At 43.7% G+C, this 27,998-nt stretch overlaps 1 protein-coding gene across 1 annotated transcript; it reads right to left on the bottom strand.

Moving 5' to 3' along the window:
* Positions 1-11: 11 nt before the first annotated feature.
* On the bottom strand, positions 12-27,673 carry LOC129823990 (brefeldin A-inhibited guanine nucleotide-exchange protein 1-like). Its single transcript, XM_055883221.1, has 38 exons — positions 27,361-27,673; positions 24,426-24,456; positions 23,262-23,418; positions 22,933-23,079; positions 22,172-22,351; positions 20,855-21,188; positions 18,106-18,210; positions 17,120-17,307; positions 16,711-16,844; positions 15,953-16,187; positions 15,717-15,816; positions 15,291-15,430; positions 15,091-15,199; positions 14,064-14,268; positions 13,694-13,805; positions 13,306-13,511; positions 12,476-12,560; positions 12,197-12,362; positions 11,851-12,002; positions 10,705-10,992; positions 8,580-8,730; positions 8,188-8,278; positions 8,007-8,047; positions 7,596-7,765; positions 7,312-7,463; positions 6,860-7,032; positions 6,530-6,690; positions 6,106-6,236; positions 5,576-5,705; positions 5,267-5,402; positions 4,937-5,075; positions 4,756-4,822; positions 3,484-3,643; positions 3,038-3,177; positions 2,671-2,839; positions 1,905-2,043; positions 1,448-1,565; positions 12-1,183 (listed from the first exon to the last, which is right to left on the bottom strand). The coding sequence occupies exons 1-38, from the start codon at positions 27,479-27,481 to the stop codon at positions 1,010-1,012; spliced, it is 5,637 nt and encodes a 1,878-aa protein (XP_055739196.1). The 5' UTR covers positions 27,482-27,673; the 3' UTR covers positions 12-1,009.
* Between the last annotated feature and the right edge of the window lie 325 nt (positions 27,674-27,998).

Here is a 27,998-nt window from a genome sequence, read left to right as displayed (position 1 = left end):
TCGTCTGTCAGTTACTTCTATTGCATATCAATGCAAAGACAAACCTTTATTGACTAATGAGAATGTTCCTGGTGGTAATTGTGTCATGTACACCACTTGTTTCCCAATATAACTGACTTGCCAAGAAACACTATCCTCAAAGTACAGCTTCAAACACCATGTGCGTCTTGATTTTCATAACTCAGCAGACATCTATTTAACCTCCATATATTCAATGTAGCATTGTTTTTTCTTTTTTTAAATGACAATACATCAAACGTGGTGACTGCTGACAAGATTTAGCAAATTCAAATGTGTTTAAATTGAAACAAAGTACTACAGTATATACATAGAATGAAATAACATTTACTCATCTTCATACATTAGTGTCATGGTAAGGTTGAAATGACAAGTGCTGTTAGATTTCAAAAGAAAACGCATGACAGGTTTTAGGCTGCATTTACACCGGCAGCCCGATTCTGATCTTTTTTCCCAATCAGATCTGATGTCATTAGTGGAATTTAAAAAAAGATCAGAATTGGTCTGTAAACACAGCCTTAGTATATTACAAAGCTACTTTTGAATTGTCTAGTTGTATTTGGTGGCTGTGCAAAAGAAAATCACTGCTAACGTTACTCATCCTTTTCACTAACAATTTCATACCTCCTCAGTTCCATAAAATAATGCCAAGAGAAACCAAAAAGCACATATCACAGCCTCCACAATGTTAGTTAGTCCTCTGGTCAGAAATGACCAGAATAATTGCACTGTTATAACCATCATCTGTATGATCTTGTAGGGTATTTCTATGCTGTACAAGGAAGCCATACTGCAGCAATTCATTCACAGCTTTTCTGGGCCCCACTCACCACACTACTGTCAATAGTTAACATCACTGTGCAGCTTGGAGGATCCATGGAGGAGCTTCCAGTACCATAATGTAGTGCCATTTGGGATGCACCCTTCCCCTCTCCCACCCCAGAGAGAGACTGAGCAGCCTGTGTCCTGTGCTGGTCCACTAGTGATGATGTCACTGGCTCCCAGCAGGACCTAGCTCCTCTCGGTGACTAGGCAGCAGTGAGATGTCGAAGGCGTTGCCGATGCGGAGAAAGAACTTACGTAGCACGGACCGGAGTTCTGGAATCAGGTCAAACTGCATGATCTCACAGAGAAGCGGGAAGTACCTGGATGCATGGGCCTTGAACTGGATAGTACAGGGATACAGGAAGGGACCCAATTAGCTCATTCTCCATCAAAGACATGGGAAGGAAAAATTACAACTTATTTTTTGGTACAGTGTTGTATATGGGGTTTAGGGTGAAATTGCCCCTAGACGCTGATCTTGTGTGAGGCTTACATTTCCCCCACTATGGTTAAAGACTGGGGGAGGGGAAACTGATCCTAGATCTGTACCTAGGGGAAACTTCATGTCAGAGGTGTATGTGGCTCTACTTTCTGATTGACTCACCCTGTCATCACTGATCTTCAAAACCTTGGTAAGGAAGAGGAGGAGGAGATTGGTCCAGGCTTCCCGGTGGCTCTCTGACGTCAGAGTGAGGAAGTAGGCCAGGGCCTCCCCACACACACTGCAATAGACAGAGAGACGTTACGGAAGTGAGTGAGTGTGGAACGTATTTCCAGATCCGAGCAGCAGAATATTAGCCTGATGGAACCCAGCCTGATCTGGGGATGTTTCACTTTAAACAAAATGTGAGCGCAGCAGTCAGTCTGATTGACCAGACTAGCAAAATATATGGTTGTTGTCTCAAAGTCTGTACTATTCACTCTTGTCCACAATGTTTGACTAAAAGGTGCTGAACAGACAAACTCTTAACACAAGTCAATAGCACCATTTCCTCTAGAAAAGGTCTTACTTGAGCAGTATCTTGTTAAAGAACAGAAAGAAAACATCTTTATGTTCTTACTTGAGCAGTCGTCTCTGCACCTCCTCCCAGGCTGCCTTGCGGCTGTCGTCTGTGTACATGCGGAACAGGATGCGGAGGCCACAGGCCAGACTGTTGGTCTCCTGCTTCAACAGGTTGGGTTTGGACTTCCCCTTGAAACCTTAGAAACACCAACATGCTGTGAGACAACTGCTACTGTATGTTAGTCTGGGGCCGTATGTATCAAGTGTCTCAGGGTAGGAGTGCTGATCTGGGATAAGATCCCCCCCGTCCATGTCATTTCACTCATTGTGATCTAAAAGGCAAAAAGGATCCTAACTCAGCATTCCTACTCTGAGACGCCTGACACATACACCTCTAGATTAGAGTTTGCTGTGACAGTGTGAAGGTATTGAGCAGGGGTGTCGAACCCGGCGGCGAACCCCCCGGGGAACGCATTCGGTCTTCAACGAGGTCTGGAAGGCCGCACTGAACATTTGTTAGATTTCCTTGGCATCGAAATATTCCTCTATCCGTAGTTTTTTACATTTTCGATGATCCCTGACTGTCTAGTGATTATTAGCGAGCTGGACAGTCAAGAAACGGTATGAATATAGGCCCACTATCATTTCTACACAGTTTTGATTCGGTTTTAATCATTTTAAAGTATATTAAATTAGTACATTTTTTATGTTGTTTACTTATTTCAATCTTTTACTCAAACCACTCTCGGGCCGGATTGGACCCCCTCGCATGCAGGATTCGGGCCGCTTGACACCCCTGGTATCGAGGGTCCTGAGTCACATACCTGCCTTCCACAGGACAGTCCTCTGCTCGTTGTTGGAGTTAAAGGCCTTGGCGAAGCGGTGGGACTCCAGCAGACAGTCCAGCAGTTTGAAGAGCTGATCCGAGGTCAGATAGTGGTACATTCCCTGGTCCTGGGCTTTCAACTGGACATCTGCATCTACTGTGTCTCTCTGGAGAGTGACAACACAATGCTCAGTTATAACCAAATGTTAGTAAGCCATACTGATTCAAACTTTTTTGTTGTTGTTAGTTGTAATAACATTGACAGCCCCTCTCAAAATATTATTTGCCATAAAATAAATGTTGCCCTTAATGGCTTTGCTTCAGTTATTGAAACAGAGTGACTTCAACACAAACTCTTTGGTTACCTGTGCAGAAGCCAGGTTCTCTGCGTCCTCCTTCCTGCTGGTGGCGGGAAAGAAGACGATGTTGTCTATGGTCTGGATCAGCTCCAGCTGCACAACACACTTAATGAGCAGCGCTGAGAATAACCTCTGCTCCTGCATCTCTGCAACACATTGACAGACACAGCACAGCCAGTTTGAGGGGCAGGAAGAGAGGAATAGGAGGCAGGAGGAGAGAAACATGGACAGAGGGAGAGATTTGGAGGGGTAGGGATGGTGACAGGGGAGAGAAGGTGAAAGACAGGGGGGAGAAGGTGAGAGACAGAGACAAGAGAAGAGACCGTGAGAGACAGGGACAGGGGGAGAGAAAGTGAGCGTCATGGGTCATTGGCAAGGGAGAGACAATAAGGGGAGAGACAATAAGGGGAGGGCTGCCTAGGACTTGCCCATACACCTCCACACAAACTCACTGGCTGGGTTCCTAGCCCTATGGCCGTCCTCATATGTGCCCGAGGAGCCGCTGTATGTCCTCTGCCTCTGGTTCTCCAGGGAGATCCTATCCACACTGCACACTGACTGCTGGTCCTCCGTACGAGTCTGAATGTCCACTGACTTCTGGGATATGGAGTCCTGAGAACACAAGAGAGGGACCAGTATGTAGCCTAGATTTTTAACACATCATACATAATCACAACCAATGATTCCTCTAAACTGGGCGTGTACGCGCAGCTCCCCACAGACTTCCGCTCAGAAGAAAAATCAGCCCGCTCAGAGAAGTACGAGATTGAACTTCATTCAACTTTCTAGAATTTTCCCCGTTTGTTAACACAATCAACGTTTCACTTTAAATGTGGGAATTGTGTTTGAATCAATGCAATATTAGCCACTTTCAATGCAACATACCGAAACAAAAACCATCCAATACTTAGTAGGCAAAACTAACTATGCAAGAGATTTAATTGTAGGATTCTTTTACATTGACACATCCTGCCCCTACTCTACACAGACCGGTGCGCATAACCAATCAGAGCTGTAGTAGGCCTATATGCAAATAAACCATGGCCATATATGGATTTGTGTCATTCACTTTGAACTGGACAGTTTTACAGCATGAGCGGTCACGATTATTATGCGCTTGTTTTGAGATAAAAGTGAGAGCTGCATGTAGCCATTTTTGCACATTTGTTCATATTATTTACTAGTTAGTGAGTTATTAGCCCAGTTATAGATAATTTCTAGTCAACAATGGGGGAGTGATTGCTTCCTACAAGAGCACAAAACGTGTACATTTCTAGCCATCTTTGAAATGCGATTCAGGTAAAGAGCTTTTTTTATAAGGGGCAGTGTCGAGACAATAGGCAGAGGGTAGCATAATTTGTCTTAATCTCTGTAATAATGGTATGGGAATAATAATCCATTTTATTTTGTAAAGTGGTTTCTTGCATCAAACAACAACAAAATGTCAGTCACCTCCTCGTCCGAAGGACAAGTGAATAAACAGGTTAGTGTCAAGCCCTGCATGTAGGCTTACATTGAACACCACACATTGGTTGATGCTGAATTATAGAACTGCTATTTCCATGTTAAAATGTTATGTGATGCATTTTCTTCATTGTTTTTTATGCTAGTCCCCTCTGGTAGGCCTACATTATGATCAGTTAGGTCATTATGATCAGTCAGTGGCTTAAAATACTAAATAAATGGTCAAAGTGGAATGGTGAACACACGAGCAGTAAACCTACCAGGTTTGAGAGGTCGTACTGTGGCATCAGCTCCCCCTCTGCTCCAGCTGGTCTCCACGTCAGTAACCTAAGGACAGCAGACCCAACACAGAACAGAGTCAATTTACCCTTGCTATGAATTCTGCACACTTACAGTGGTTCAACTGCAGTAATAATTTACTGTAATTAAAAAGGGTCTTACGCATGAGGGATGGTTGTTTTGAAGATGTCCAGCATACAGTTGCAGGTTTTGTCCCATATCTCTGGGCTGAACTTCTCCCCGTTCAGAATGACTACATTTTCCAGACAGTTGGTCCCTGAGCGAGCCAGCTGCTCATTGTCTGAGGAGAGACAGAGGTCAGAGGGACAGAGAGACAGACAGAGGGTCAAAGGAAGACAGGAGGGAGGGAGAGAGAGAGAGGGGGGGGGGGGGGGGGGGGGAGCAGATCAAAGATAGAGTGAAGAAAGAGAGAGTCCTAATCCCTGAGGTGTTTTAGATGAGACAGGGAACCAACCAGCCCTCTCCTCTCACCTTGTTGTACACACCAGTACAGTTGGGACAGGATATCATCCAGGAGAATATCGCTGAGAGGCTCAAAGTACTGAGTGAAGACATCACAGATGGCATAAAGTGCATGGTTACAGGTGGTGGTCATCCATTCAGCTTTCTGGGTTTGAAGAGGAAAACGAAGTTCGTGAAAATGCAGCAGCTGGCACCTTATTCCCTATGTAGTGCACCACTTTTGACCAGTACCCATAGTGCCAAACCATTTGGTACACACACTATGTATTTTATGGCTGTGACACAAAGTTCCGGAAAATTAGGTTAGCTTAGTCTAACCTCAGTCTGCTGCTCTGGAAGTTTCATGTTGTCAAAGATCCTAAAGATGATCCTGAACAGATCCTGCCACCAGTGTTTCTTGTAGGTGTGACCATATGTCTTCATCACCTCAAACATCACAGTCAAGCCCCTAGAGCAATGGCAAGGAAACAGGGATGATTTATTAGTAGAGGGTCCACACTCAGAAAAATATGTTCTGCTATTTTACTCATTAAGGCAACAAAAGCAGGGATGATCACATCACTTGTGAAACTCATTCATTCATGCCAGGTTGACAAAATAAAGACTACTGCTGGTAGTTCATTGTGCATACATTGATTTGACTAATTTTCCTCCAGTCAGGAGATGAGACAAGGACTAGGGACACAGGTATTCAATCAAATAAATTAATTTTATAAAGGTCTTTTTACATCAGGAGTTGTCACAAAGTGTTTTACAGCTACCTGGCCTAAACCCCAAAGAGCAAACGATGCAGAAGCACAGTGGCCTGGGAAAGATGTTTGTTCCAGGTAGGATGAGAAAGGCCTTACCTGGTCCTGACGTCCAGTTTACACCGGTTGATGATGCAGGAGAGCTCAAACAGGATGGGGAACCATCCTCGCACCCACACCCTGTCCTCCGGGGCTACATTCATGTCATCGCTGGTGTAGTCTTTGAAGGCCTGGCAAGAGAGGGAGGAGAGGTTTACATCCATGGGTAAAAGAGGAATCTCATGGCCATTCAGAGTTGGATTGTCCTGAATAAATGATACCTGAATCCATACATTCCCTTTTCGTCTAGGTGATCTCCATTATCACTTATATCACCCTACAATAGTTTTTGGTTTGTTTGACTATTTGATACTTTATAACTTCTGCCCAACTACTAAACATCTTAGTTTTATCTCTGATATACACCAAACTGTTAATTATTGGAGTATTTCAAGTCCTTCTCAATATAGTGCTCACTGCTCACCTGTGGCCTCTCAGACACATATTTGGCACAGTGGCGTATGAGGCGGATGGACTCCATGCTGGTGTCAGGGAAGGAGGCGTTGCAGGCAAACTCAGACAGACACTTTACAGCATCCTGGAAAGAGTCAATGGTGGCCGGGAAGTGCTTCTCAAATACATTCGCTGAGAACAAAAATATAAAACAGAGAAATGACTAGATACAGGAACGGGTAATAAACAGGTTTCTCTTTGAACTACCATCCTCTACTATTCTTCATGTTTACATCAGTAAGTCATGTCATTGCCCAAGGAGTAGCTAGTGTTAGTCAGACTCAGAGAACCCAACACTTACTGACGATGTAGCCGGTGGTTTGGAAGGCAAGCTCTACGATGCTCCCGTCTAGGTCCGAGGCTGCCAGGTGGAACACTGAGAAGATGTTCTTCCACCCCGACCGGATGTTCCCAGCCTGGGAGTTCACCATCTGAGCTATACACCTCACCACCATGTCTCGAATGGTAGGGGACCTGTTGGAATTACAGTTTGAATCATTATGGAATAATTTCAAGGTTTTAATAATTTTCCAGGTTTGAATTGTTGAATAATTTCAAGGTTTAAATCGTTGAATACTTTCAAGTTTTGAATTGTTGAATCATTTCAAGATTTGAATAAGTGAATTGTTTCAAGGTTTGAATAGTTTTAAAGGTTTGAATCATTTAATTGTTGTAGAAGGCCACAAAGGATACAATTGCAGCAATTTTGACAAGCACTAATTAGTGCAGGTTACAAAATAAAACAAAGCTGACCTGTTCTTTTTCATGATATGTTCGAAAGGCCTCAAGAAATCCTTCTGGAAACGGAAGTTGGCGAGCTCTCCTTTTTCTAAGAATTTCATAGACAGCTGCCTCAGGGAGTCAACAGCAAATATAGCCACATCCTCATTGGAGTTACATCCAACCTGTACAGATACAAATGCATCTCAACCACTGTTGTCTCACCCAAAAACCAGCAAGAGAACAGCTCCATATAAATACATGCAGATTATGAATTTTTTCAACAGAAATTGCTACCTAATTAAAAATACAAAAACCTTGTTAAAATGGTCCCCGATGACCTCCCAAATTCTAGACCATTGAAGCCTGATGCGGCCCATGTTGTAGTAGGAAATCTCCACAATCTTCTGAAGGCTGAACATACGCGGATGTGTCGGTGAGGCAAGCTCGTCCATTGATACAGCACACAACCACCGGACAAAATCAACTGCAAAAAGACAACAAATGCATATCAAGCTGTTAATATTCATGTATATTCAAACAATAATGATCAAATATATCACACATTTACCCTGTATAACTTCAGAGTACAAACTACCTACCTCGATTCAAACTGATTTATTTAGTTGTTTCAACCATTATTTTTGTTCAACCATTATTACCTTCAGCACAAATGAGGTTAAATCTACACAGCATTTTTTTGTAGAGAAATATCAATCAATACCAACCTATTGCATTGCCATCGAGTCTGGTAGAACCAGTAAATATCCTGAGGGGGAAAAACCATAAGATACATTTTTCTCCATTTGCAATAGTGACTTCTTTTAGAGGTTTATTGAGTAATAAAACTGGAGAGAGGAAACAGCATATTGAATAAATTCCATCATAGGGCCCATTCTATCAGCCTACCTGTCAACAGCAACGACTACACTCTGGGAGCTTGCCTCTCCAATGGACTCCTGAATACTGGCTATTTGTTTACGGTCCACATTACCTCCAACTGCAAGACAAACAATGTGTAATGAGAAATAGCGAAAGGTACATGTTCTAAGAAAACCCCAATAGTCAGACAATGATACATAAGATTATATTACACATTATGAACAGAATATAAAAACGAAACCAGGCATTGTGACAATAGCCCAGAGACTCATCTAAAAGCCTTGTGCATTCCAAATGGCACCTTAGTATATCCCATATAGCGCACTACTTTTAGCAGAGCCCTATGGGGTTAGGGTGGAAAAGGGAATAGGGTGCCATTTGGGACGCAACCTCTGACATGGAAAGGCAAGAGGACTGACCCAGTCCCAGGTACTCTGAGTTGTCTGAGGCCTGCTCTCTCAGGCTGGCCAGGAGGCCCCCTTTGGCCGGGACCGTCCCTGAGATGTAGCGAGCCTTCACCCCTGTCCCGATAAGCTGGGCCAGCTCCAACTGACTGATACACTTCAGGATCTGTGAAAGACAGGACAGAAGAGTCGGGGTTAATACTTTTTTGTTACTATTCAACCTTTATTTAGCCTGGTAAGTCATTAAAAAACATTCTCATTTGTGATAACTAGCAGGAGAGAAGTGAGAGTTACTACTATTCAACCTTTATTTAGCCTGGTAAGTGATTGAGAACAAATTAATTATCTGACAACGACGAAGTCGGTCAACAATTAAAAGACAGTGATGCCTCCCGTGTGGCGCAGTGGTCTAAGGCACTGCACCGTGCTAGCTGTGCCACCAGAGACTCTGGGTTCGAGCCCAGGCTGTCGCAGCCGGCCGCGACCGGAAGGTCCATGGGGCGACGCACAATTGGCCTAGTGTCATCCGGGTTAGGGAGGGTTTGGCCGGTAGGGATATCCTTGTCTCATCACGCACTAGCGACTCCTGTGGCGGGCCGGGTGCAGTGCACGCTGACCAGGTCACTAGGTGTACGGTGTTTCCTCCAACACATTGGTGCGGCTGGCTTCCGGGTTGGATGTGCATTGTGTTAAGAAGCAGTGCGGCTTGGTTAGGTTGTGTTTCGGAGGAGGCATGGCTCTTGACCTTCGTCTCTCTCAAACCCGTACGGGAGTTGTCGCGATGAGACAAGACAGTAACTACTAATAATTGGATACCACGAAATTGGGGAGAAAAAGGGGGTAAAAAAACAAAAACAGTGACAATACTGGGAGAGAGAAGCCATTGAAAACGTTGTCTTAATATCCTGGTTGATCAAGAGGTGAACCATTGACTTAGAATATGTGGACAACTACAAATACCTAGGTGTCTGTTTAGACTGTAAACTCTCCTTCCAGACTCATATTAAACATCTCCCATCCAAAACTAAATCTAGAATCGGCTTCCTATTTCACAACAAAGGCTCCTTCACGCACGCTGCCAAACATACCCTCGTAAAACTGACTATCCTACCGATCCTTCGACTTCAGTGATGTCTTTTACAAAATAGCCTCCAACACTTTACTCAGCCATCCGTTTTGTCACCAAAGCCACCCACCACCGCGACTTGTATGCTCTCGTCGGCTGGCCCTCGCTACATGTACGTTGCCAGACCCACTGGCTCCAGGTCATCTATAAGTCTTTGCTAGATAAAGCTCCGCCTTATCTCAGCTCACTGGTCACAATAACAACACCCACCCGTAGCACGCGCTCCAGCAGGTATATCTCACAGGTCATCCCCAAAGCCAACACCTCCTTTGGCCGCCTTTCCTTCCAGTTCTCTGCTGCCAATGACTGGAACAAATTGTAAAAATCGCTGAAGTTGGAGACTTATATCTCCCTCACTAACTTCAAGCATCAGCTACCTGAGCAGCTTACCGATCGCTGCAGCTGTACACAGCCCATCTGTAAATATCCCATCTAATCTACCTACCTCATCCCCATATTGTTTTTATTTACTTTTTTGCACACCAGAGTTTCTACTTGCACATCATCATCTGCACATCTACCACTCCAGTGTTAATTTGCTGAATTGTAATTACTTTGCTACTATGGCCTATTTATTGCCTACCTCCTCACGCCATTTACACACACTGTATATAGACTTTCTATTGTTTTATTGACTGTACGCTCGTTTATTCCATGTGTAACTCTGTGTTGTTGTTTGTGTCGCACTGCTTTGCTTTATCTTGGCCAGGTCGCAGTTGTAAATGAGAACTTATTCTCAACTAGCTTACCTGGTTAAATAAAGGTGAGAAAAAAAAGAAAAAAATATGTAATGCAGTGACAATATACTATAGAACAGTTTCTTAATCCTGGTCCTGGGGAACGAAAGGGGTGGACATTGAATGTTTTGCCCGAGCTCTACACACCTGATTTAAATCATCAAAGCTGAATGATCAGTTGATCATTTGAATCAGCTGTTTACTGCTAGGGCAAAAACCAAAGACGTGCACCCCTTTGGATCCCCAGGACCAGGATAGAAGATAGAACAAAACTAACCTCGTGCCAGGAGTTGCCCAGGTAGTTTCCATCAGTGTGGGCGACGGTGATGAGAGTCTTGATGGTGTCGATATTCTTCTGCTTCATCTCAGAGATACCAGAGCTGGCTGTGAGCAGGGTGAACCGCGCCAGGGCCTGGACGTACGCATCACGCTCCAGCTGGATGGTGAAGATGCAGGCTATCCTGATGGCACAGCGGATCCCCTCCAGGCACAGAGAGGCTACCTCAGTGTCATCACAGTCCTGAAGACCCACACTGAACGCTGCTAAGAACGGGGTCCATGCCAACTGGGGAAAAACACACAAAGTCAATACACAAAGAAGGATTTTATGAGGGTTGTAATATGATCTTAAAATGGTATTCTGCATTTGGTTACAACATCAGCTACATTTCCATTTTATACTGAAAGGAATGCATTAGTACTGTGAGTAATGGTGACATATGTTAGACAGCAGTGGGATGTTGTACCTTGAACATTGGTCTGAATATATAAATAGAATGAGTTTCATTCTAATGTTTGTCCTACTGGTAATTCATTCTAATGGTCTGACGTGGTCTCTGTGAGTTACCTTGAACATGGTTCTGACGTGGTCTCTGTGAGTTACCTTGAACATGGGTCTGACGTGGTCTAGGTGGGTTACCTTGAACATGGGTCTGACGTGGTCTAGGTGTGTTACCTTGAACATGGGTCTGACGTGGTCTAGGCGTGTTACCTTGAACATGGGTCTGACGTGGTCTAGGCGGGTTACCTTGAACATGGGTCTGACGTGGTCTAGGCGGGTTACCTTGAACATGGATCTGACGTCGTCTAGGTTGGTAACCTTGAACATGGATCTGACGTCGTCTAGGTTGGTAACCTTGAACATGGGTCTGACGTGGTCTAGGTTGGTTACCTTGAACATGGGTCTGACTTGGTCTAGGTTGGTTACCTTGAACATGGGTCTGACGTGGTCTAGGTTGGTTACCTTGAACATGGGTCTGACGTGATCTAGGTGTGTTACCTTGAACATGGGTCTGACGTGGTCTAGGTGTGTTACCTTGAACATGGGTCTGACGTGGTCTAGGTTGGTTACCTTGAACATGGGTCTGACGTGGTCTAGATGTGTTACCTTGAACATGGGTCTGACGTGGTCTAGGTTGGTTACCTTGAACATGGGTCTGACGTGGTCTAGGTGCGTGGCGCTGGTGAAGGGAGCCTGGACGTGGCTGACTGCTTCCATCAGGGCCTTGGCTGTCTTAGCCATCTGCTCCATCTCTACGTTATACAGCAGACGCCGCTGCTTCTCACTGGCTACACCTGGAGGAAACAGAGACTTGGTGGGCATGCTCTCACATACAAAACACACCTAATGTACACACACTGCCAACAACTAACCACACACGACCCTATGTTGATGCCATCACTGTGCCTCTGAGGACAGATTTGCTTTGAATCCATTTAGTGTGCTTGTTTCTTCTTGACCCATGTCATTTTGTCATCCAGCAACTTACTTTGTTTGCTGGATTTGAGGGTTAATTTTTTGGTTTCATTCATGGCTATTTTCTTCCCTGCGATTTCATCGTAAATAGCTGACAGGTATTCCTCAGGTAAATCTTTGCTGTCGTTGATTCCTCGGTTCATCTTGATGTATTGCTCTTTTGTCATTTTATTCTTCACCTACATTTTTTTAAATAAAAAAAATAAAAATAAATGTTTGGTCACAGCTCATGTTTTAACATATGAGAAAATGACCTCTCTTAATCAAGAAACCGTTTGCTTGAGATACTTACTTGGGGACTGTGAAGGTCTGTTGTCAGCATAATGATTGAATAAGCCAGGACATAGGCCGTATCTGCACTAGCGAACTCAGTTTGCCTGAAGGAACAGAGAAAAACCCCAATGTCATAACATGTACTGTGTAATAACATTATGGGGGTGGCTGCGGATAGGAATTCTCTGGGACCCACTTCCTGACACCTAAAAGTCAGAAGCTTTACGCACAGTCTCTGCTCTACTCGTTCGGCTGCCCAGAGAACAGGCTACTCTGGTGAATTTCAGAGATGAATGGAAAAAGGTGCTCGTTTAATAAAGTTAGATCAAAGTTGAATCAATATCTGCAAGATCCCATTATTTCTCTCATGCGGCCAAAACGAAACAGAGTGTGCCACTGGGCTTACAAGATCTTTGTAACAACACTGTACATCTCGAGATCTAAATGCACATTCTCATTAAGCTGATTGAGATCAAATGGTTGGCATGCAGACATATGGGTAAAACTTGAAGAATTATCATACACGATTAACAGTGAGAAATGTGAAGGGAGGGTGACCACAAACATTTGTGAGTAAAGTACATGAGGTACATGAACAGAACGTGATCCGGATCTTCAGCTCTGGGGAAGAGGCTTCCAGGGGGGCGGAACATGCCGGTTACCTTCGGATCCGCAGCCTCGGTCTAACATTAGAACAACCTACATCTATTAAAGCCACACCATGGACTGCATCCCAAATGGCACCCTATTCCATTGTCAAAAGTAGTGCACTATAAAGGGAAAAGGGTTCCACTTGGGACGCAGGCCATGCAGTCTGTCTACTGAGATGGAAAGCAGATAGAGACTCACCCTTGGTTACATTCTAAATATCTGGCCGCAAATTTTTCCATGAGACGATCAATCTTCTGGGCCTCTCCGGGCAGACGGAAGCCCTCCAGGAATAGACGCAGAGCCGAGACAAAGTCCTTGCCTTGGAAATCCATCTGGTCAACATAGGCGTACATCACCTCTTTATTAATGCGCTCGTTATCCCCGATGAACTCACCCACCTGAGTCTGATAAGCAAAGAAGGAAGTCCATACAGAGGCATTTCAATATACACAATCACAATGTAAATGCAGTGTATATTCAATATGTTTTTGGACATCAGTAAGAAGAACACACGTTAGATATCTCTTTTTACAAGCTAAGAGGAAGTTAGTCTCATTCATTGCATGTCATTTCAGCAGGTGCTTACAGAGTCTAGCCTCTCCTCCTGGTGCAGGAACTGGGCTAGGTCCTCTGGTGTGGTACCCAGCATCCCTTGCTCCTGCAGGTACTGGATGCCCCTCTTTGGCTTCTTGTTGAACCTGCACAGGAAGAGAGAGAGGGGGAAATTACACATCTGTATGACAAAGGCATGTTTGAGAGCATCAACTATGCTCAGTCACTTATCACAGACTGAGCGGATTGACTGATCTACAAATCATAACGATTAGTTATTTAGGATGCAAGGTGATTTGTAGATTAGCCAGTGTGCTCAGTCCGACTCTCAAACACAGCCACACTGAGCACTCTGGGCCACTGATAGCTGCTCTGACTACACTTTAAGTCTCCAACACACTTACAGGTCGATGCCTTGCTCGATGATCTCTTTCTGCTGCTTGAGGACCTCGAACTGCTCTGCGTTGTCCGTTCCTGACATGAGGGTGCTGTAGGAGCCGATGCCTGAGGAGGCGCTGGAGTCCAGGGAGTTGAGGCTGCCGTAGCGGTTGATACTCTCTGGTGGCTTGGTGCTCTCACTGGGCTCCTGATCCACGGGCTTCTCCTGACCTACAGAAGAGGGGCGGCACGTAGGGACATCCCATAATATTAAGAATAACTCCCTAGAAAGGCCAAAACCTAGGAAGAAACCTAGAGAGGAACCAGGCTATGAGGGGTTGCCAGTCCTCTTCTGGCTGTGCCGGGTGGAGATTATAACAGAACATGGCCAAGATGTTCAAATGTTCATAAATTACCAGCATGGTCAAATAATAATAATCACAGTAGTTGTCGAGGGTGCAGCAAGTCAGCACCTCAGGAGTAAATGTCAGTTGGCTTTTCATAGCCGATCATTAAGAGTATTTCTACCGCTCCTGCGGTCTCTAAACACTGTTAGAGGTCGCAACCTGGATCATCTCAGGGGCTCACTACTGTACCAGGTCTGCAGCTGTAAGCCTGAACACCACCTGTGTTCACAGCGGGTTAACAAACACAAGGCCACACAACAAACTGAAAGGTAGCTACTACCTAACACTAAGGCAGGGGGGATTTTTTCTAAAACTGATTATCGAGATCAACCTCAGGCTCTAACTGGAACAGTGGGTGTTTAAGGCTAGGAATACATTCAGGATTTACCTGCTCTTCCTTACAAGATCAAAGATAGAGAGCAAAACAGATCCAGATCAGTGATGGAACACGTAACGATAAACAAAAATGTAGTTCAGTGTGAGCTGGAGAGAGATCTCAGATATGTAGTTAAAGCCTCAGCAGGTTTGCGTGTCAGTAAGAAGGGCCTGGGCTATTGCAGAAGCTCTGGTTATGAATGAGGACAGTTTGGTCTCAGGAGAAACACAGAAGCTCTTATTCAACAGTAGTAAGTAAGTGGTATCTTACCTAGACTGGTCTGAGAGTTAGGGTTCACATACTGATCATTGCTCCACTCCACCATACACTTGAGAATGGACACCAGACACTCTAGACCCTTTTTCCTCAAGCTCAGCTCCTACAACAACAACAAAAAACAACATTAAAATGGTCACACAACAGGAAAGGAGATCTATGGATAGTGAGTGTCCATTGGAAGCATCTCTTACCTGAGAAGGTGTGGTGCCAAGCTCATGCCCCACTCTACCCTGTGCTATCTTCGATAGGTAATTGACCAGCCTCTCAAATATATTAGCAGCATTCAGGTCACAGTCGTAGTTGACATAGATATCCACCACACTCTGGGCGTCTGTGAGGAGAGGGAAGAGACAGAGGTGAGTGTCTGTCAAAGCCCCAGTAGTGGGAGGTTGTACTATACCTGGGGCCGGGGAAACAGAAAACCAAAGAGAAAGGAGTACTGCTGCTACCTCGCTCTCCCTTCAAGGTACATGAACAGAGGAGCAAACTGAAGTGAAGAGGGAATCCAGCAGCTTTTTTTTATTGGTAAAACCAACGTGTTTCAACCCTTCATCAGGGTTTTACAGATAGACAAAGCCCTGGTAGTGTGAAGTATAGTAGACAAACCAGACACCAACCTGCACAGATCCTGGTGAGGCTCTGGATCACCATCCATTTATGATCATAGGAGCTGGTGGACGTCTCCAGAATGTAGAGGAAGATCTCCTTGAAAAACACCTGAGGGAAAAAAACTCAGTGATGAAACTCCACCATATCTGTTAACAAAACTCTGTCTAAATCATTTTGTAATGATTCAAAGGGAATAGGGTGCCATTTAGGACAGACCCATAATGAATCGAGACAGTTCCAGTACCTCGATTTGCATCTTGAGGTGAGTCTTGAAGTGGGAGAGGAGGGTGAGGAAGATGGAGAGCGAGAGCGAGAAGACCTCGGGGACAGAGGAGACGCCGTTCTTAGACAGCGCCACACACAGGTACTGCTTGATGGCGTTGATGAACATCTCGTTGGTCTTGAAGACGGGCCCCGCGTTCTGCAGGATGGACAACAGCAGCTGGAGGGACAGCACCTTGGAGCGCAGCTCGTGAGATCTACAGAGACAAACAGAAAACATTTACTTAAAGCAGCCAAATATAATGCATGTTAAGACTTGCCATGAGCACGTATATAATGTCATACTATCATCTCATAATGATGCGGACTAATACAGTGGACAATGTCATGCATAGAGCAGGGCAGTTCAATCCTGGTCCTGGAGGGCTGAAACACTTTGTGTTCATCCTCTCCTTCTAATCAGGGACTAATTCAGACCTGGGATACTAGGTGAGTGCAATTAACTACCAGGTAGAAACAAAGTGTTTCAGCCATCCAGGACCAGAATTGGACAACCCTGGCATAGAGGGACGTAACATACTATTGGCCTCATACTATTAGCCTTATTACAAGACATTATAAAAAAAGTTTAGAACAAGTTATAAAGCTAAGTTATTATACCTGTAGGCTTTAAGTAAAGTTTTAACAAGAGGTTAAATCGTACAGTCATTTCCTGTGGACCTATCCTACCGGTCTATTCATACAGTAACTAGGTGTGACAGGGTATGAAGGAGAGCTAACTTAGGATCAGGAGGTCCATCAGACAGTGGCTTCATAGAGAGTTTGCAGAGAGAGCGGAAAACTAGAAAGGCATCCTTCTGGAGGATATGGGAGAACTTAGCAACAGGAGACGAACCACTCGTAGCTCCAGATTCCTAGAAAACCAAATGCACAGATTCATCTGAGATTAATTTAAAAAATAATACATTTTCATATGCACAAATGTACATGAATACACCAAACCGACCGATGTTAAAACTCCACAGACAATCTATGAATCCCAAATGGCACCCTATTCCCTATATAGTGCACTAATTTTGACCAGGGCCCATAGGGCTGTGGTCAAAAGTAGTGCATTATAAAGAGAATAGGGTGCCATTTAAGATGCATACAACGCTATTCTATGTTGGGGAGCAGTGTGGGTGGGCACCTGAGTGTCGTTGGAGGAGACAGAGATCCTGTCATCTGTCAGTGAGGGGGTGAAGCTGGCAGATATGGGTGTGCCAGGGATACCATTGGCATGGACGTTCTCTGTGTCGCTGCCCAGCCCGCCCTCCTCCACCGGGACTGGCATATCGTCTACACACTCTGTAGCGCTGCACACACTCTCCCTGCATTCTACACACACACACACACACACACACACACACACACACACGTCAATCTCTCCTGGCTCAAAGTGGAGGAGAGATTGACTTCATCACTACTTGTATTTGTGAGAGGTATTGACATGTTGAATGCGCCGAGCTGTCCGTTTGAACTACTGGCACACAGCTCAGACACCCATGCATACCCCACAAGACATGCCACCTGTCTCTTCACAATCCCCAAGTCCAGAACAGACTGTACTGTATGAGGCGCACAGTACTAAATAGAGTCATTACTACATGGAACTCTATTCCACATCAAGTAACTGATGCAAGTAGTAGAATCAGAATTAAAAAAGATACAAATACCTCTTATGGAACAGCGGGACTGTGAAGCAACACAAACAAAGTCACAGACACATGCATACACACACACACACGATAACATACGCACTATACACACACGTACACATGGATTATGTGTTGTAGATATGTGGTAGTAAAGTAGTGGCCTGAGTGCACATGCTTAATGTGTTGTGAAATCTGTTGTCAATGTATTATAATGTTTTTAAAATTGTATATCTGCCTTAATTTTGCTGGACACCAGGAAGAGTAGCTGCTGCCTTGGCAGCTAAAATAGAACTCAGGATCATCTCAGAAAACATAACCATGGGGATAAAAATGTATGATAAAGAAAGATAATTTCTATTTCAAAATCCATCCTCCTTGTGCATGGTCAACAACTTTCTCAAGGAACTAAAGTGAGTCCAATTTTCTACAGAGAAGACAGACTATATAAGAGTATAAAGTTAAGAAAATGGCGTGTTACCTCCAACAACTGTATTGACATCTTCCTGCAGCATGGTCTGGACCATCTCTTGAGCCTGCTCCTCCTCATAGTTGAATGGTTCTTGCTCAACAACCCCTTTAGCATCTGTAAACAGCAATGTAAACACACTTCACCATACTTACTTAAATCAGATTGACACAGATTGAGCTGCAATGGAATTACTTTCAAGTTTCAGGAGAGGACAATATCCTGAGGATTTAAATGTAAATTGTAGGATTTAAGGGCGGCACGTAGCCTAGTGGTAAGAGCAGTGGGCCGGTAACCGAAAGGTCGCTGGTTCGAATACCCCAGCCAACAAGGTGAAAAATCTGCCGATGTTCCCTTGAGCAAGGCACTTAACTATAATGTGCTCCAGGGGCGCCGTACTACTATGGCTGACACAGCAAAACAACACATTTCACTGAATATATCTGGTGTGTGTGACAGTAAAACATTTATACCAACAACAAAAAGATAAACCAATGCACATAAGTCTTTGAGAGAGTTATTTTACCATCACTCCACTACTGCTACCACGGCACAGCTATATGTGTACAAAACATATTAAACTGCAGAAGTCTCTGAAGACCATTTCATTATGAATACCAATAAAGGACCTCTGCCTTGTAATACCTTGTAGAGTTTAACTGCCTCTGGAATGTACACCATATTCAGACATCACCTATTTTCTATTAAGTGCACTACTTCTAAGTGCACTACTTCAAAAGTAGTGCACTATAAAGGGAATAGGGTGTCATTTAGAACATATTCCTTGAATTCTGATGGAAGCTTCATTACCTCCTTCCCGCCATCTAAGAGCTCTGTAGCCCTTTACACTCGTGGTAATTGGGCTGTATAGATAGGGCTAAATTGAAATGTTCCTTACAGAAGAAATATGAAAAGAATATGCATAAGCATGGAAGAAATTGAAAGGGACAGTTTGGAGATTATGGAGAAATTATTAGTTGAGAACATAACAGTTCAACTGACAAGGCTGAATTCAAACATTACACTGTTAATTTCATGTGCATTTTACATTTACTGTACTTTTCGCCAGTGTTGTAAAAAATACTTTAAATACTACTTAAGTAGTTGTTTTGGGTATCTGTACTTTACCATTTATATTTGACAACTTTCACTTTACTACATTCCTAAAGAAAATAATGTACTATTTACTCCATACATTTTCCCTGACACCCAAAAGTACTCATCACATTTTGAATGCTTAGCAGGACAGGAAAATGGCGCATTTCACGCACTTATCAAGGGAACATCACTGGACATCCCCATGGCCTCTGATCTAGTGGACTCACTAAACACAAATGCTTTCATTTGTAAATTATTGTATGTCAGTGTTGGATTGTGCCCCTGGCTATCCGTAAATTTAAAAAACTTGTGCCGTCTGGTTTGCTTCATATAAGGAATTTGAAATGATTTATACTTTTACTTTTGATACTTAAGTATTATTTGAAACCAAATACTTTGACTTTTACTCAAGCAGTATTTTACTAGATGACTTTCACTTGAGTCATTTTCTATTAAGGTATCTTTACTTTTACTCAAGTATGACAATTGGGTACTTTTTCAGGCACTGCTTTTCACCACATTTGTTGACAAATAAATGTGAAAATACTCTGGATACATTCAGTAACATGATAAGAATATTTCTGGAAAATGTAGGGTGGGTGCAACATAATACAACAAAATGACAAGGGTTTGAGTGAGAGGAATAACTGGTGTTTCCAAGTGGCCACACACCTCTCCAAAGTGTGTACACTTCCTAAGTCCTTTCAATGCACTTATGAATCAAAGAAGAGCCTTGAGCTATAAGATGTTTTTTTTTAGCTCTCCTAGCTGTGCCATTGAAGAGCTAGAGAAAACACACTTGTGGTTCTTTTGTTTGGAACATCCCCGCCATCACACAATGACTGTTGTTGTTTACGCAATCCAAAAACAGCCTATTATAAATCGCAATATGAGTCAAGTGAGGATCAAATCGCAAGGCAATTCGGAGAAACAGATCATCCTTTTGGTGTGCATAGAAAGGAGTGCATTCAGGTGCGTGTTCTGCAGAGAACTTCCTTCCCAATAGGCTCATTCGCTTTGGAACAACCCAGGCTATGGCGCCATGTCATCTTGTAACTGTACATCCAACAGTGAACAAAAACGTTGACACTGTATATGACATCAGTTTATGATATGGAAATGTGATGTGCACATTTGGACTCATGGATGTATGGCTTGCTTGTATGGCATCAAAGCGGTATTCATTATAATCCTCAACGTCTCATCTTTCAAAATAAATTGAGTCATCTTAATTTACAGCATTACTCTCACTCAGACAACAAAACATTTTGCCCAATTACTGGGAGGGATGTGGGCAACTTCTTGTCACGTGTGGTGCTCAAGTTCAGAACGTCAGTCATTCAAAACCCATTCAGAGCTGTGAAGCGCAGAGCTCTGACATAATTTATAGCATGTTATTATACAGCCACTGCGTTCCAACTTAGGCGCTTATCTGTGACAAAATCTGCCATTCTCAGACTGTGTAAAGGGCTACCATGGCAAACCTCTCAGCAAAGAATGTATAGGAATACTAATTCACGTGCATAGATTTTACGTCTCCTAATCGAATGCAGTGATGAAGGTGAAACACACTGAAATATGGAACAGTGACTTCCATAGAGACAGTAGACAACTTTCCATAGAGACAGTAGAGTGATTTCCATAGAGAGAGAGAGAGACTTACCCTGTGCAGCAGCTGCGGTAGCTTGGTCCGCCTCAGTCTGCTCATTCTCAGCACTGCAGAACACAGAGCCGTTCTCAGGCTCCAGGTCCTCACGAGTGTTCTGCTCAGGCATCTGGGTGGCCTCCTCCTGAGGTGGGGGTGAGGTGGTGTGCTGCTCCTGTTTAGGGGAGGCAGGGGGCTCCAGATGAGGGGAGGCAGGAGGCTTCTGCTGGGGCGAGGCAGTGGGCTCCAGATGAGGCAAGGCAGGAGGCTCCTGCCCCTGTTGGCTGACTGGTGACGGCTGCAGATGCTGCTGTCTCAGACGCTCCTTCTCCATCTGTCTGGCCTCCTGGAGCTGGTGAGACAAGGGAACACACGCACACACACAGACACGGACACAAACGGAAACACAGACACAAGTTATCACTTAATGCATAGCCTTAGACGGCACAAAACATAACGATAGGCCAAACAATTTTAGACCATGCACTGTCAAGCCAAGCACTAAAACATCACTGGGTATCATTTGATTTTTTTCATGGTGTCTGGTATACAGATCATTATAAGGAAACCAATCACAATGTTGGTACTAAGCACATACATTGTTTTCTGAATCCAGTGTCTTCAAGTCGTAAATGATAAACAATGTTACATTCTTGATTTCTGACTGGCATTGTGAGATTAGGTTTAAATGAACTCAACTGGCTGCCGAGTGGTGACGTCACAGCTCATAAAAGGTCAAAGCATTCAGTGCAGCAATGCAAACACTGACCATGGCAACATACTTTAGGGAATGCTATACTGTATCTCTTTAATGCAGGGGGCTTAGTCAGGGTTGGTTCCCTGGTCGGGTCAGCAGCCAGCTGATAGGCAGGCCTGCGCGTCTCTACTGGAAAAAAGATCCCACTTGGCAAAGATAGCAGAGAGACGAGTCATGCCAAGATGCACACATACCCAGAAGAGAGTTCATATATCATCAGCCACTTCAACACCAAGCAGCGGAACGCAACACACTTCCCTGCTGCAAGCTGTACCTGACGCATTTGCTTTCTGGACGACCCAGAACAATTTATCCTGTGATTTGAATGCCAGATATCATCGGAGAGTTTAAACAAACTTGAAAAATTCTATAATTATGTTCAAGCTTCTTTTCCATTGATGCCGGAATCATAGAAATATAATTACTGGAATGGGAAAAGGCCCTCAGAATACACTTATGGGTACACTCAATATGGCCACTGGTCCACCCGTCATGGCACATTGACTTGAATGGGGACACCTGTTCTAGTTATTCTATTTCTATGGCCCAATTATGACAGAACGAGAGAGAGTGCTTACTGCTTGGTTCTCCATACGTGCAAAGATAACATTGAGCATCTGTGTGAGTGTGGCCTTGGCCGTGGTCTGGTTGATGAGGTTCTTGCTGGCCAGGTAGATGTTGTAGCAAGTCCTGACAGCCTGCAGCACTGTGCCCTCGTGGATTTCGATGTGTTGAGAGGTCACCGATGTCAGCAGAGCCTGCAGAGTGACAGCACCCATTGAAATAGAATGGTTTACTCCTATGGGTACACCCTAAATTACTGCTAGTATACCCATTACGGCATCATTGACTTGAATGGGGAAATCCATTCTATTTCTATGGCACCGAACTAACAATCACTACCGCTCACAGTTAACAAGATAAGCTTTTTATGACCAAACACAAAACATTATAACAACATGAGAATGTCCATTTTCAATCATTCCTATCATTAACAAATCAATTATGGTTGCCTCCTGTCTCTGAAAATCATGATTTTGATGCTATTGCTTAGTGGGCAGTAATATTGAACAGTAAAAACCAATAACTGAGGATTACGTCCGCTATATATATCTGTCAAATGTTAGATCAACCAGTTTGGCACAACCTTGAAAGGAAGGGCCTGAACACACCATTGATGTGTGTTATCTGCTCAGTGGCGAGACGACAGAAAGACAGGCAGACACAGGCCAGTCAGGCCTGACACAGGATTAACACTGAGGGGAGGAGAGGCAGGCTGGGGCTGGTGTGTCTGTCACACACAGTGTGGAGGAAAGGAAGAGAAGAGGGGAGCTCATACCTTTATAATTTGTAGCTGAATACCTTGGTCTGTCTGAGGGCCTTGAAAGCAGCCACATATCGTCTCGATGATTCTATCGATCAACCTCTTACCAGGTGTGGTGTTGTCTGGTGCGTTTCCAGTGAGGTGGCCATAAGCAATGAGTTTCTGGAGAAATAAAAGTCAGGTTAACCCTCAATGGTGCATGTATTGGACAGTAATACAGACACATTCTATAGACATATTTTGATCAGTGCCATTTGCCAAAATAAGACATACATCTAATGAAGCTGTTTGTATTTGGGTGTGTATACAGGTGTGCACGTCCATGCGTGTAGTGTACCACTGACCTGTAAACAATCTAAAGATGTGATGACAATGCGAGGACATTTGGACTGGCAGGCTAACTCAAATGGCAGGAAGTACTTGTCTGCTTCAATGATGGTATCCTTGGACTTGACCGGTGGTAGGGTACTGGAATCAGCATTGTTGTCTCCAGGAGGGGGACTGGGGGGTGGGGGGTACACAGTGGCAACTAAATGTTTAAAACATTAGGCCAAACAACATGTCTGAGGAATTCAACCACCTAATATTGGACATTTGTGCCTCAGTGAGCAATGGCAAACTGGTTACAGGGGTAGAGAGGAGGACAGGGGAGGGGTACCAGTGTCTGCTAGGTGGACAATGACACAAACACAATAGCTGCATTCCAATTCTTTACCCTTCTCCAGAAGTGTGCACTTGAACACTCCCTACTGCCAATGCTTAGTTCAATCCAATGCTTTTAAATCCATGAGGGGAGATGTACGAGTGAACACATTTTGGGAGAAAGGTAGAGAATCAGGATGTAGCCAATGTCAGTTACAGTAGCTGGGGGAGCCAGTCTACTGAGTCAATATTTGTATCACACTTCTCGTTTCAGCTCCATCCACCCTCCCTCTCATTTCCTCAAACATTAATTCAGTTGGCAACGAAGCAGATTAGCCAAAACTTTAATTGAGAGGCGTTCATCTCCCCAAAGCATATTTATTTTTGTCAATACATGTTAAAAAGTGTATTGTTTTTAACATTGAGTGAGAAGTGATGAAAGCTTTAGACTGCTGTGCTACAGTGTGTGTGGGAGTGTCCCAAATGGCACCATTTTCCCTATGGGCCCTGGTCAAAAGTTGTGTACTATATAGAGGGTAGGGTTTCATTTGGGAATCACATTCTGTCTGGTCAGTGTTCCAGCCTGGGGCCTGGGGGTGGTGACTAGGACATGTGAGAGCTCAGGTGTGACGGGGATGAAACCTCTACACAGAAGCCAACAGGAGATGTGCGGGTCACTGAGCTGCACTGAACTTCAGGCCTGTCTGGCTTACCAACCAACAACATATTCAGAAAGGAAGATTGTTGTTCTCAGGAGCCAAGAGAAGGAGACACATCAAAACAACTCATTATTTACTACAGACGACATTTCAAACATACATGCATGCACACACACACACACACACTACATCTCAAAGTAAACCTACCTCAGCTTCTCTGTTTCTTCTTTAATTTCCTCTGAAAACAGAAAGAGAGAAACAATTAACCAAATACCTTTGATATTGGCCCTGCATGGCCTGTATAATGCTGTACATCAACAGCCAATGTTATATGGCATTAGTAGAGGGTTTCATTACATGAAGGCATGGGCACTTTGTCAAATTAGCCCATGTCCTCCACGACTATACATTCCTGCCCTTGAACTTCATAGAAGATCCTGCCAAATTAAATACTCCATACAGATATTGATGTCCGCTGGCAATACAATTACAGTTGAGATGCTCTGTGAACAGGACAGAAAACATCCAATTCCGTAATATAATTTCATAGGAGCTACTGTCCATTTTATGATTACTTCATGAGTCATGATGAGATCATCACCAATGGCCTCATTATCAGTGACATCATCACCCCTGGCCTCTACCAACCAGGGTTGTATTCATTAGTGCACACAGTAGCAAAACATTTAGCAAAAATTAAAAAAGAAAACAAGAGTTTCTTATTGGACAAATTCAGGTAGGTCCATCCCTAAAACGTCCCCTAAAACGCAACATGTAAAGTGTTGGTCCCATATTTCATGAGCTGAAATAAAATATCCCCGACATTTTACATAAGCACAAAAGTTCTGCACAAATTTGTTTACATCCCTGTTAATGAGCATTTCTCCTTTGACAAGATTTTAATGTATTTTATTGAACCTTGATTTAAGATAATCCATCCACCTGACAGGTGCGGCATATCAAGAAGCTGATTAAACAGCATGGTCATTACACAGGTGCATCTTGTGCTGGGGAAAATAAAAGGCCACTCTGGCATGCTGACTGCAGGAATGTCCACCAGAGTTGTTGCCAGAGAATTGAATGTTCATTTCTACACCATAAACTGCCTCCAAAGTAATTTTAGAGAATTTGGCAGTGCGTCCAACCAGCCACACAATCGCAGTCCACGTGTAACCATGCCAGCCAAGGTACTGCACATCCGGCTTCTCACCTGAGACCAGCCACCCGGACAGCTGATGAAACTGTTGGTTTGCACAACTGAATAATTTCTGCACAAACTGTCTGAAACCGTCTCAGGGAAGCTCATCTGCATGATCGTTGTCCTCAACAGGGTCTTGACCTAACTGCAGTTCAGTGTGGTAACCGACTTTAATGGGCAAATGCTCACCTTTGATGGCCACTGACACATTGGAGAAGTTTGCTCTTCAAAGATGAATCCCAGGTTCAAATGTACCGGGCAGATGACAGACAGTCTGTATGGCGTCTTGTGGGCGAGCGGTTTGCTGATCCTGAGGCCCATTGTCGTGCCATTCATCCGCTGTAATCACCTCATGTTTTAGCATGATAATGCACAACCCCATATCGCAAGGATCTGTATACAATTCCTGTAAGCTGAAAATGTCCCAGTTCTTCCATGGCCTGCATAATCACCAGACATGTCACCCACTGAGTATGTTTCGGATTCTCTGAATTGGCCTGTACGACAGCGTGTTCCAGTTCCCGCCAATATCCTGCAACTTTGCACAGCCATTGAAAAGGAGTGGGACAACATTTGAAAGGCCACAATCAACAGCCTGTTCAACTGTATGCTAAGGAAGCAAATTATGGTCACACCAGATATCGACTGGTTTTCTGATCCCCACCCCTACCTTTTTTTAAGGTATCTGTGACAAATGGATGCATATCTGTATTCCCAGTCATGTGAAATCCATAGATTAGGGCCTAATGAATTTATTTAAATTAACTGATTTCCTTATATGAACTGTAACTCAGTAAAATCTTTGAAATTGTTGCATGGTGCATTTATATTTTTGTTCAGTGTATATGCAATTGCATTTTCGTTATTGTTGTCAACGGCTGGCAAGCATAAACCTCCTGGCACGGGCTGTTTTTCAGCACTACCACAGACTGACTTCAAGGAATTATGGATCAGAGCTTTCTGTGGACAGTTCACTACTTGGGACATTTTTGGGATCATAGCCTATTATTACTATTACTATTACTATTACGGCTAGAGATCAAAACCGTTGACACAATTAGTGGGTTAGTGGTGCACCCACAAACGCACACAAGTATAGTGCAATACTTTTGACCAGGGCCCATAGGGCTCTGGGTACAAGTAGTGCACTTTATAGGGAATATGGTGCCATTTGGGATACATACCTTATCTAGTTTTGTTTAGCAAACTCTTGTCCCATTGCCACAGTCCCGCCCACAGTACCCTTCTTGAGCCACATCATTCACTGTAATGTTGTTGTCTGTCTCCACAGGGTGGGATCAAACTCTCAGTGAATAATTGCATCAATTGCTAATGTTAATACTGAATTAAAATAATGTAATATATTTTTACCATGTTTCCTCTCCCCAAAGAATTACATCATAATCTATACAATCTTTGTATCTGTGTGAATCTGCCTATTTATAAACAATGAATCTGCCAATGTAAACACTGTCAACATTATTAAAGCAATGATGGCAGCATACAAATAGGCTTGCGCTGATCAAAATTTAAAACGAATAATTTAGTATGGTTTCGTAACTAAACATGCCGTCTATGGAAGGCACAGGGTAATTACGGGATACTGGTGTGGTCACAATGGAGTGGACCACCCCTCTAACACCTGCGCCCTCTCCCAGGCTACACCCCAGACGACAACAAGCATACATATCCTAACAAACTAGATAATTGGTATTGATCATGCTTGATTTTGTTTTCGGCCCAGTATTTGAATCGAATCTCGATTCTGCAGAGATTTAAAAGCAATACTTGTTTTGAACGTTACTACAATGAACGAATTGCAACGATGTACCCAAGCACTTCATGTATCGAACCGATAGTCATTGGTGCAGTAGCACAATGTGTGTAGCCTATGACAAATGATGATGACACCCCAAACTTACACATTGCCACAATATAACTCACCTAGTGCCACCTCACAGGCTTTGCGCAACTGGGAATGGTGAGCTTTTTTCACCTCCTTATCGGCTAAAATCTTCTCCAGTGCTCGGTTTAAAAACATGTTTCTCGTTTTACTCTCATACATGATGTGATGGAACTGTATTCAAAGCTGCTGTCCCGTGGACAGAATAGTGTTGTTGTAGTCTTATTTTTTTACAGAGGGTAACATTGGAGCACTAAGAAGAAACATAAAAATATCCTTTATTCCAGAAAGGAAATCACACCGATTTCTGTTAGCAACCTGTCAGCGCCATGTTGAAAGGAAGTAACGTCATTCCGTCACTTACGTCAGCAATGAAATCTTGTTTCTGCCGGTTGGGGGAGAGAATTACTCCAATGCCATTACTTTACATTGGGTCATTCCACATAGATATATCACAGAGGGTTAGTTATAAAAAATATTTGTCTATATGCTGCTGACTGAGGCAAATCCCCCGACGCTGGCTATACGGTTTTGGAAACATTTGGAACTTAACTTTCATATGAGCAAGACATTTATAAACATTAAAACAGAGCTTCTGGATTGTAATTCAAATGGAGCCAGCAGTGGTCCATACCTTCAGTTGAGAACCCCTTGGGTTCAAGAGCTAGGGACATCAAAA

Source organism: Salvelinus fontinalis, chromosome 26 (genome assembly GCF_029448725.1).
Source record: "Salvelinus fontinalis isolate EN_2023a chromosome 26, ASM2944872v1, whole genome shotgun sequence".
NCBI lineage: Eukaryota > Metazoa > Chordata > Actinopteri > Salmoniformes > Salmonidae > Salvelinus > Salvelinus fontinalis.
The sequence above is the reverse complement of the archived record's forward strand: the minus strand, read 5'-3'. Positions and strand labels throughout refer to the sequence as shown.